Below are 10,933 nucleotides of genomic sequence, written 5' to 3'. Positions count from 1 at the left end.
GCGCAGTGATAGCATAGTGGCAGCGCAGTAGTAACATAGTGTTTGTACAGTGGTAGCATAGTGGCAGTGTAGTGGTAGCATAGTGGCAGTGCAGTGGTAGCACATTGGCAGTGCAGTGGTAGCACAGTGGCAGTGCATTGATAGCATAGTGGCAGTGCAGTGCTAGCATAGTAGTAATGTAGTGGTAGCATAGTATCAGTGTAGTGGTAGCATAGTGTCAGTGTAGTGGTAGCATAGTGGTAGTGCAGTGGTAGCATAGTGTCAATGTAGTGATAGCATAGTGTCAGTGCAGTGGCAGCATAGTGTCAGTTCATTGGTAGAATAGTGGCAGTGCAGTGGTAGCATAGTGGCAGTGTAGTGATAGCATAGTGTCAGTGCAGTGGTAGCATATTGTCAGTGTAGTGGTAGCATAGTGTCAGTGCAGTGGTAGCATAGTGTCAGTGTAGTGGTAGCATAGTGTCAGTGCAGTGGTAGCATAGTGTCAGTGTAGTGGTAGCATAGTGTCAGTGCAGTGGTAGCATAGTGTCAGTGTAGTGGTAGCATATTTTCAGTGTAGTGGTAGCATAGTGTAAGTGCAGTGGTAGCATAGTGTCAGTGCAGTGGTAGCATTGTGTCAATTCAGTGATAGCATAGTGGCAGCGCAGTGGTAGAATAGTGTCAGTGCAGTGGTAGCATATTGGCAGTGCAGTAGTAGCACAGTGTCAGTGATGTGGCAGCATAGTGGCAATGCAGTGGTAGCACAGTGGCAGTGCAGTGGTAGCATAGTGGCAGTGCAGTGGTAGCATAGTGTCAGTGTAGTGGTAGCATAGTGGAAGTGCAGTGGTAGCATAGTGTCAGTGCAGTGGTAGTATAGTGGCAGCGCAGTGGTAGCATAGTGGCAGCACAGTGATAGCATAGTGGCAGCGCAGTGGTAGCATAGTGGTTGTGCAGTGGTAGCATAGTGTCAGTGTAGTGGTAGCATAGTGTCAGTGTAGTGGTAGCATAGTGTCAGTGTAGTGGTAGCACAGTGTCAGTGATGTGGCAGCATAGTGGTAGTGCAGTGGTAGCACAGTGGCAGTGCAGTGGTAGCATAGTGGCAGTGCAGTGGTAGCATAGTGTCAGTGTAGTGGTAGCATAGTGGAAGTGCAGTGGTAGCATAGTGTCAGTGCAGTGGTAGCATAGTGGCAGCGCAGTGGTAGCATAGTGGCAGCGCAGTGATAGCATAGTGTCAGTGCAGTGGTAGCATAGTGTCAGTGCAGTGGTAGCATATTGTCAGTGTAGTGGTAGCATAGTGGCAGTGCAGTAGTAGCATAGTGTCAGTGCAGTGGTAGCATAGTGTCAGTGCAGTGATAGCATAGTGGCAGCGCAGGTGTAGAATAGTGTCAGTGCAGTGGTAGCATATTGGCAATGCAGTGGTAGCACAGTGTCAGTGATGTGGCAGCATAGTGGCAGTGGTAGCACAGTGGCAGCGCAGTGGTAGCATAGTGGCAGTGCATTGGTAGCATAGTGGTAGTGCAGTGGTAGCATAGTGTCAGTGTAGTGATAGCATAGTGTCAGTACAGTGGCAGCATAGTGTCAGTTCAGAGGTAGAATAGTGGCAGTGCAGTGGTAGCATAGTGGCAGTGTAGTGATAGCATAGTGTCAGTGCAGTGATAGCATAGTGCCAGTGCAGTGGTAGCATATTGTCAGCGTAGTGGTAGCATAGTGGCAGTGCACTGGTAGCATAGTGTCAGTGCAGTGGTAGCATAGTGTCATTGCAGTGATAGCATAGTGGCAGCGCAGTTGTAGAATAGTGTCAGTGCAGTGGTAGCATATTGGCAGTGCAGTGGTAGCACAGTGTCAGTGATGTGGCAGTGCAGTGGTAGCATAGTGTCAGTGCAGTGGTAGCATATTGTCAGTGTAGTGGTAGCATAGTGGCAGTGCAGTGGTAGCATAGTGTCAGTGCAGTGGTAGCATAGTGTCAGTGCAGTGATAGCATAGTGGCAGCGCAGTGATAGCATAGTGGCAGCGCAGTGGTAGCATAGTGGCAGCGCAGTGAAAGATTAGTGGCAGCGCAGTGATAGCATAGTGGCAGCGCAGTGGTAGCATAGTGGCAGTGTAGTGGTAGCATAGTGGCAGTGTAGTGGTAGCATATTGGCAGTGCAGTGGTAGCACAGTGGCAGTGCAGTGATAGCATAGTGGCAGTGCAGTGCTAGCATAGTAGTAGCGTAGTGGTAGCATAGTGTCAGTGCAGTGGTAGCATAGTGGCCGTGCAGTGGTAGCATAGTGTCAGTGCAGTGGTAGCATAGTGGCAGTGAAGTGGTAGCATAGTGTCAGTGTAGTGATAGAATAGTGTCAGTGCAGTGGTAGCATAGTGTCAGTGTAGTGATAGCATAGTGGCAGTGCAATGGTAGCATAGTGGCAGCGCAGTGGTAGCATAGTGGCAGTGCAGTAGTAGCATAGTGGCAGCGCAGTGTTAGCATAGTGTCAGCGCAGTGATAGCATAGTGGCAGCGCAGTGGTAGCATAGTGCCAGCGCAGTGGTAGCATAGTGGAAGCACAGTGGTAGCATAGTGCCAGCGCAGTGGTAGCATAGTGGAAGCACAGTGGTAGCATAGTGGCAGTGCAGTGGTAGCATAGTGTCAGTGCAGTGGTAGCATAGTGACAGTGCAGTGGTAGCATAGTGTCAGTGCAATGGTAGCATAGTGTCAGTGCAGTGGTAGCATAGTGTCAGTGCAGTGGTAGCATAGTGGCAGTGCAGTGGTAGCAAAGTGTCAGTGCAGTGGTAGCATAGTGTCAGTGCAGTGATACCATAGTGTCAGTGCAGTGGTAGCATAGTGGCAGTGCAGTGGTAGCGTAGTGGCAGTGCAGTGATAGCATAGTGTCAGTGCAGTGGTAGCATAGTGGCAGCTCAGTGATACCATAGTGGCAGTGCAGTGGTAGCATAGTGGCAGTGCAGTGGTAGCGTAGTGGCAGCTCAGTGATACCATAGTGGCAGTGCAGTGGTAGCATAGTGGCAGTGCAGTGGTAGCGTAGTGGCAGTGCAGTGGTAGCATAGTGTCAGTGCAGTGGTAGCATAGTGGCAGCTCAGTGGTATTATAGTGGCAGTTCAGATTCCTGCAGATTCCTGTCAGATCATTGCTCCTGCTCATATACCAGTGTTTTACTAGTGATACTAGTGAAGAGACTGAATGACAGAGTAGTGGCAGAAAACATTCCCAGCTTATGGAGCTACAGAAGTGGAGCCATGCCAGTCACAGTTGTAAGAATTACCCCATTAACCAGACACATGCTGCAACACAGACAGGAAAGCTGTAGCAGAACTGTCCCTAGCACATTAAGCAAGAGAGAGAGAGTGCGTAGTTGGGTGGGTGGATATTGGTTAGATAGATATGAAATAGATAGATAGATAGATAGATAGATAGATAGATAGATAGATAGATAGATAGATAGATAGATAGATAGATAGATAGATAGATAGATAGATAGATAGATGATAGATATGAGATAGATATGAGATAGATAGATAGATAGATAGATAGATAGATAGATAGATAGATAGATAGATAGATAGATAGATAGATAGATAGATAGATAGATAGATAGATAGATAGATATGAGATAGATAGATAGATAGATAGATAGATAGATAGATAGATAGATAGATAGATAGATAGATAGATAGATAGATAGATAGATAGATAGATAGATAGATAGATAGATAGATATGAGATAGATAGATATGAGATAGATAGATAGATATGAGATAGATAGATAGATAGATAGATAGATAGATAGATAGATAGATAGATAGATAGATAGATAGATAGATAGATAGATAGATAGATAGATATGAGATAGATAGATAGATAGATAGATAGATAGATAGATAGATAGATAGATAGATAGATAGATAGATAGATAGATAGATAGATAGATAGATAGATAGATAGATATGAGATAGATAGATAGATAGATAGATATGAGATAGATAGATAGATATTAGATAGATAGATAGATAGATAGATAGATAGATAGATAGATAGATAGATAGATAGATAGATAGATAGATAGATAGATAGATAGATAGATAGATAGATAGATAGATAGATAGTAATTGGATGGATGGCTGGATATTGTATAGATAGATAGATAGATAGATGGATGTGGGGGACTGGTAACTCATCCCTGATATACTGTGTATAATGTCTTGCAGTATACAGTATACAATGACATGTACTCTCCAGCCTGCTGAGCAGATTTGATGCGTTTCTCTGTGCAGGCAGGAGAAGGGTTAAGATCTTGGTGCAGTGTCGCCATGTAGTGCACAGGCTGCTGCTGCTGTTGTCTGGTGAGGCGGTTCAGCACTTGGACAGCTCCCAGTCCAGACTGTAATGTGTGACACATCACTGCATAACTCCCTATGCACTTTCCCTCTTGCTCACTAGCGCCCTCTACAGCTGACCCTTAACTTCTTCCTACCAACAGTCTAGAGCAGTCTATCTCCAGCACCTGTACTGTATGTCAGCCCAGGCTATTACCTTATCCATCACCCATTTTCCTCACCCCCTTCTGTCACTTTCCACTTGGCTTGTCATATTCCTGTCCTCTTCCTGATTCTCCCTTCCCCCACCTGTGTGGGTTTGGCAGGACAGCTGCTGCAGTGATTGGCCTAAGGCTATCATGTGTATATAGAGGGACCGAGCAGCCAGGATGAATTACACCTCCACCTTCCCCCCCCCCCCCCAATCCATATCCTTTAGGTGATCCAAATTCTATAGGTCTACCCGGCTGTATCCAGTCTTATCCAATCTGGACTTTCAATGCCTCTTATGTCTCCCAATGGCCGATCCTAGGCAGACCTTTTAGTATTGCATAGGGCAGGGGGAGTGGTGGGGGGGGGGAGTGGAGACGAGGACTGCAGCATATCTCTCCCCTCCTTCTCTTCCAGTCTCCCCCTCCCTCTCCTGCTGGATCTCTCTCCCTCTGCTGCTGTGAAGGATTGAGACTTAGCAGCTATCTTCCAGACTGGACACACATAGGAGCATCTTCTATAATAAGGGGGTATAGGGAATATAATGGAAGTGCCAAGCATGGCAGAACCCACCCGCCAACCCAACTCTCATCATCCCATTGCCAATCAATAACCCATTGTGAATGATTTCCCATCTCCAAATGTCATTGTGGCTCAATGGTTGAGGTTCTCCCCGACTCCCCCATACTCTGAGCTTGCCTTATCTCCCTCCTCTTGCTCTCACTCAGTCCCCCCCACCACCACCTCTCGCTCTCTCTCTTCCTATCACCCACTACCAGCCCCCCTTTCCACCTCCTCCTCCTCCCACCGCCCCGGACGGATTGCAGGATCTTGAAAGATGCAGCTCTGAAAACGGCAGGTCTGAAAACGGCAGAGCGTGCAGGGGAGAGGGTCCGCACCGCTAGACCCCTCAATCTTTTTTTTTTTTAATTTTAATTTTGGGTTTTTTTCTTCCTTTTTATTATTACTCTTTTTCTTTTTTTTTTTAAAGTGACGAGTCCGGCAGCGAGGGAATGTGTGATCGCCCCCCGTTCTTAACCCTTACCTCTCTACATACATATCTCCATTTGTTGCCTGCTACCTGGACTTTCATGCATGAAGACCCTGTATAGAATTCTTTCCGTATATAGGACTAGTTAATGGGCGTACGTGTCTTCTCCTGCGCTGCATGCTACTGTTAAGTTGAGAGCTCCTCTCGGTATATTCGGTCTTTTCTATATGAGCACCTGTCTGCGGAGATACCTGAGGAGCGTGCAGTCATATCCGGGACGCTGCCTGTCTGGATGAGATGTGATGCTTTGCAGCGTCCTTACCTCTACTTTTCCTACATCTTTTCCTTGCTCCTTGCTTTCCGGTAACCCACGGACTTTGTCCCCGACATCATGGGGGCTCGCTTTGGGGACGAGGTGCCGGCCCGTGGTGGCGGGGGAGGCGCAGGTCGTGGAAGTCGACAAGGTGGGCCCCCGGGGGCCCAGCGGATCTACAAACAGTCAATGGCACAGAGGGCCCGAACGATGGCGCTGTACAACCCGATCCCAGTACGGCAGAACTGCCTTACCGTCAACCGTTCCCTCTTCCTCTTCAGCGAAGACAACGTGGTGAGGAAATACGCCAAAAAAATCACCGAATGGCCATATCCTTTTTATTCTTGACATTGGGGTGCAATAGGCCATGGTGCACTGTAAGGGTTAAACATGACTCCATGGTGTATTGGTTGGTTGTATATATATTGATGCACAAAAACCATGGAGATAGGCAGATCCATGTACAGGAGATGTATATGTGTCCATTTATATATGTGCATGTGTGTAAGTGGATCTATAGTGTCATATGTGTCTATACTACAAGTTTAGGATTATCTATAGTAAGATATAAATATTTCCTCTGTCCTATATGTCAAGCGTGTGTATAGATCTATTGTGTGTAAATATCAGCCCTGTCCTATACAATATGTGGGTTTAGTAATGTACAGTATCATTTTTGTCTGCCCAGATTTTGGAATATAATTTATATTTATTTGTGACATCTATATCTATCTATCTATCTATATATCTATCTATCTATCTATCTATCTATCTATCTATCTATCTATCTATCTATCTATCTATCTATCTATCTATCTATCTATCTCATATCTATCTATCTCATATCTATCTATCTATCTCATATCTATCTATCTATCTATCTATCTATCTATCTATCTATCTATCTATCTATCTATCTATCTATCTATCTATCTATCTATCTATCTCATATCTATCTATCTATCTCATATCTATCTATCTATCTATCTATCTATCTATCTATCTATCTATCTATCTATCTATCTATCTATCTATCTATCTATCTATCTATCTATCTATCTCATACCTATCTATCTCATATCTATCTATCTATCTATCTATCTATCTATCTATCTATCTATCTATCTATCACACAGATTTACAGTATGATTATATTGAGTATATGTACAAGAATCTCTACACATAGTACATTTAGCTGTTCTTGCCAGGACCTGTACAGTATGGGGGCTTTGTATATATACACACACACTCACATATACCGTACCATCTGGACGATGTAATAAATGTGCCAGGGAAATGGGCAGAAGTATGTCACTATGCCCATCATTCAATGCATATGTTTGTGTTGTCTATAAGCACTGGGCATAGCATATATAAAACATGTATGGTGCTATATATAGCACTGCAGTGCATTGCTCCATTAATAAATCCGCCTGATAATGCTGCATTCTGTGCACATATCCCTGAGGTTTACCAGCTGATGACGATCATGGTAAACATAGCCCTGGTCAAGCTCTTTCTATGGTTGTGTGCTTTGTATGGATTTTGCTTTATTGTGTACAATGCATATGTGCCCACTGCAGGGTGCAAGGTGCAGTCCTCCTGGTCATACCTGTGCTCTACATACATATAGGTGAGCACTGGATTGTAGACGCAGTGCTTGTCATGTGGATCATGTATACCTGCACAGTACCCAGGCACGTATACAGAGGACCACATATAAGATGTAATATTATACACATAAATGTAAATATATAGGTGTATAGGAGATGGATAGATAGAGAGAGAGAGAGAGATAGATATGAGACAGATAGATATGAGATAGAGAGATATGAGACAAATAGATAGATAGATAGATAGATAGATAGATAGATAGATAGATAGATAGATAGATAGATAGATAGATAGATAGATAGATAGATAGATAGATAGATAGATAGATAGATAGATGATAGATAGATAGATGATAGATAGATAGATAGATAGATAGATAGATAGATAGATAGATAGATAGATAGATAGATAGATAGATAGATAGATATAAGACAAATAGATAGATAGATAGATAGATAGACAAATGGATAGATAGATAGATAGATAGATAGACAGATAGATAGATAGATAGATAGATAGATAGATAGATAGATAGATAGATAGATAGATAGATAGATAGATAGATAGATAGATAGATAGATAGATAGATATGAGACAAATAGATAGATAGATAGATAGATAGATAGATAGATAGACAGATAGATAGACAAATAGATAGATAGATAGATAGATAGATAGATAGATAGATAGATAGATAGATAGATAGATAGATAGATAGACAGATAGATAGACAAATAGATAGATAGATAGATATGAGATAGATAGATATGAGACAAATAGATAGATATAGATAGATAGACAGACAGACAGACATGTCATATCTATCTATCTACCTATCTATCTATCTATCTATCTATCTATCTATCTATCTATCTATCTATCTATCTATCTATCTATCTATCTATCTATCTATATCTTTTGTAGTAAATCAACTAGTCTTTGCATTGTTAAATAAAAGTTTCCATGTTTGGTGTCATATTGGGCTCCGAATTTTGATAGTGACGTCTAGAGATATCCACCCTTCAGGCTGTTTTCCTGGTGTAGTGTGATAGTGAACAGATAATGGTCAGCACTGGGATCTTTGCTGCAGACACACTGTAAGGCTGTGAGAACATATCTGGCAGAACATAACACAGAGTGGTGGTGGTGGGGGACCTACTGCTGTAATGGGGTTAATGAGTATATAATACAGTACAACACTACTCATGTCTCTCCATGAGCTTGTCTGAAGAGCTGGCAATCTATAAGTTGTAGAGGTGATGTATTATCGAGTCGTGGAAAGAAATGATTTCCTTTTGTATGGTGCTTGTTTCCTTGTACACAATATATTTAATTGTACATTGTGCATGAATATTTTACGTTGAAAATAATGCAAAATTCTATGTTGTCACGTGTTGTAGAAAGCCCGACAAGACTAGCTTCAAAGATCACCTGTCACTACCTCCAAAAAAATTGGGTCAACTACTAGATGTCCTAATAAATATAAGCTAGAGGGTAGACTGGTACCCACTAAATGCCCCACACCCACAATGACATTCAGTAACCAAAATCTAGAATGCACTACAAGTACAGAACCTGCTTCACCCCTCAGTCAGTCAGAAGTACCAAGAGGGCACATGTAATATTTGGTAGACTTATCGTATCCGATCCTCCTTATCGGTAAACTTATCGTACCCCATCCTTCAAGTCTATGGCAAAACACTGTTGTGCAAGCCATCTTTGGGCTTCTAAATAGTCGAGAGGGCATAGCTCACCACTATGGGGGCATTTTGGCATACTCTTAAATAGTCATCTTGGTTATGCCAGTCTATGAGAGCTAGAAAACTGTAGTACTGAAATATGGAAAGCCGATCCATACAGGTAAATGTTGTTGTTTTTTTTCCAGAATATTTGACCATAGTAGAGACTATAATGGCCGATAATTGAAATTGTGGTACAGTTAATGTCTCATTCCAAATGGACCCTCAGTTTTAGAACTAAAGGGTTTTGAGCATGTGGAACCCCACCAATTATATCTTATGGCTTGTAACGATGATTATAAGCATTCTGTGAGCCCACATGAATTAATGACCTATTGGGCCACTTACTTAGGTGAGATTTAGTTGGTTGGCTTCAAGTTTGAATCAGTCAGTGCTTGGTTCCAAGATACAATAAGACATTGTTTTGCCTCAAGATTCATTTAGCCGGTGGTAGACCTCAAAACTCTATTGGCTACTAGTTGGTTTTAAAATTCAGTCGACTCATGGTTAGTCTTAAAATTTTAGTTTAAGAGTGCTAGCCCAAAATATGGAATTGGCCAGTGGTTGGCTTTAGGATTTAGTAGGCAATTTGTTGATACAAGTTTAAATAAGCCAAGAGTCAAGCAGCTGGCTTTTGGCCTTAAGACCAATGGTTGGTTCCACTTTTTAGTAGTCTTCTGGTTGGCCTCAATAAACCGGAAACAGCCCTCAAAATGCAATCGGCCAAGTAATACTCCAAGATTCATTGAGTCATCTGTAATCGCCAAGATTTAGTTGGCCAGTTCTTCGTACCAAGACTCGTTTGGCCAGTGATATGTCCAATGCTTGATTTCATCCGTGGTTGGCTCAATTGACCAGGTCCACTTTGGTCATTAGTAGGTTCTTTTCCAGGAAATGGAAGATGATCACGCATGATCACACATATGATAATGTCTGAGAAGATTCCATTTGTCTTAGTAGGATCAATATTCACCATGATGGTTGTTTTCTAGATATTCATGTGGTATCAGAGTGTACGATTCGTGCTCTTCCTGAGGGAATGAATCTGATACTATAGTCTCAGAGCAATTAAGATCCAGATTTGAATTGCTGACTCTAAACTCAATACATGGATAAGCTGTAACATGTCTTAAGATATGTTTACCATGAGTGTACATACTGTTGTGGTGAAGACAAGGTCCAGTGGAGAAGCGGGGAGTCATCCTAGGTTGGCCCATTCTCTTCCACATTGGGAATCTGACCCTGTTTAGGACTCCACAGGAATTTTTAGGAGATCAGAAGCTTGGTGGGGAGACACGAGATAACTCCTCTCCTATAGTGGACATTGAGTGTGTGTGTGGGGGGGTTTATGTGATATTGTTTTTTTTTGCATGGGCCGGTGCTCATTAACCCTTGTTTACGAATCCCGTTATACAACGCTTATTGCTTTTTACAACTGTTTCCTTGATGTCGCTTGTCTGATTTGCTGCTGTATCTTGTTTGGCAAGTTGCTCATGTGGAATAGGCCGATTTGCAATCCTGTCAGTTTATCTGACACATGTAAATAGTCGCAGTGGCTAGAGGAATTCATTGTCATGTCATAATGTTAAATAAAATAAGTTCCATGCTTAACAACTTCACCTGAAAGTATATATTGTTCTCCTTCAAATGTCCAGAAATGTCTGATCGCATTGACAGCCAATCTGACACAAGTGATGCCAAGTGACCCTCCATAGGGCACGTGTGCACCCACCACACTTGGGGCCCTCTGCTAGTGGCTGCTGAACATATTATTATCCACCAATG

At 42.6% G+C, this 10,933-nt stretch overlaps 1 protein-coding gene across 7 annotated transcripts in view; it reads left to right on the top strand.

The window, feature by feature from the left end:
* The first annotated feature begins 4,982 nt into the window (after positions 1-4,982).
* Positions 4,983-10,933, top strand: part of CACNA1A (calcium voltage-gated channel subunit alpha1 A) — a 267,076-nt gene continuing 261,125 nt past the window's right edge. For 6 of the 7 annotated variants that reach the window (XM_075859128.1, XM_075859126.1, XM_075859122.1 and 3 more), the window contains exon 1: positions 4,983-6,124. In XM_075859128.1, the coding sequence (XP_075715243.1) occupies positions 5,874-6,124 (251 nt within the window). In that variant the 5' untranslated portion in view covers positions 4,983-5,873. The remainder of the gene's footprint in view (positions 6,125-10,933) is intronic. The other variant, XM_075859127.1, reaches the window with a different exon arrangement.

Source organism: Rhinoderma darwinii, chromosome 3 (genome assembly GCF_050947455.1).
Source record: "Rhinoderma darwinii isolate aRhiDar2 chromosome 3, aRhiDar2.hap1, whole genome shotgun sequence".
Taxonomy (NCBI): Eukaryota; Metazoa; Chordata; class Amphibia; order Anura; family Rhinodermatidae; genus Rhinoderma; species Rhinoderma darwinii.
The sequence above is the reverse complement of the archived record's forward strand: the minus strand, read 5'-3'. Positions and strand labels throughout refer to the sequence as shown.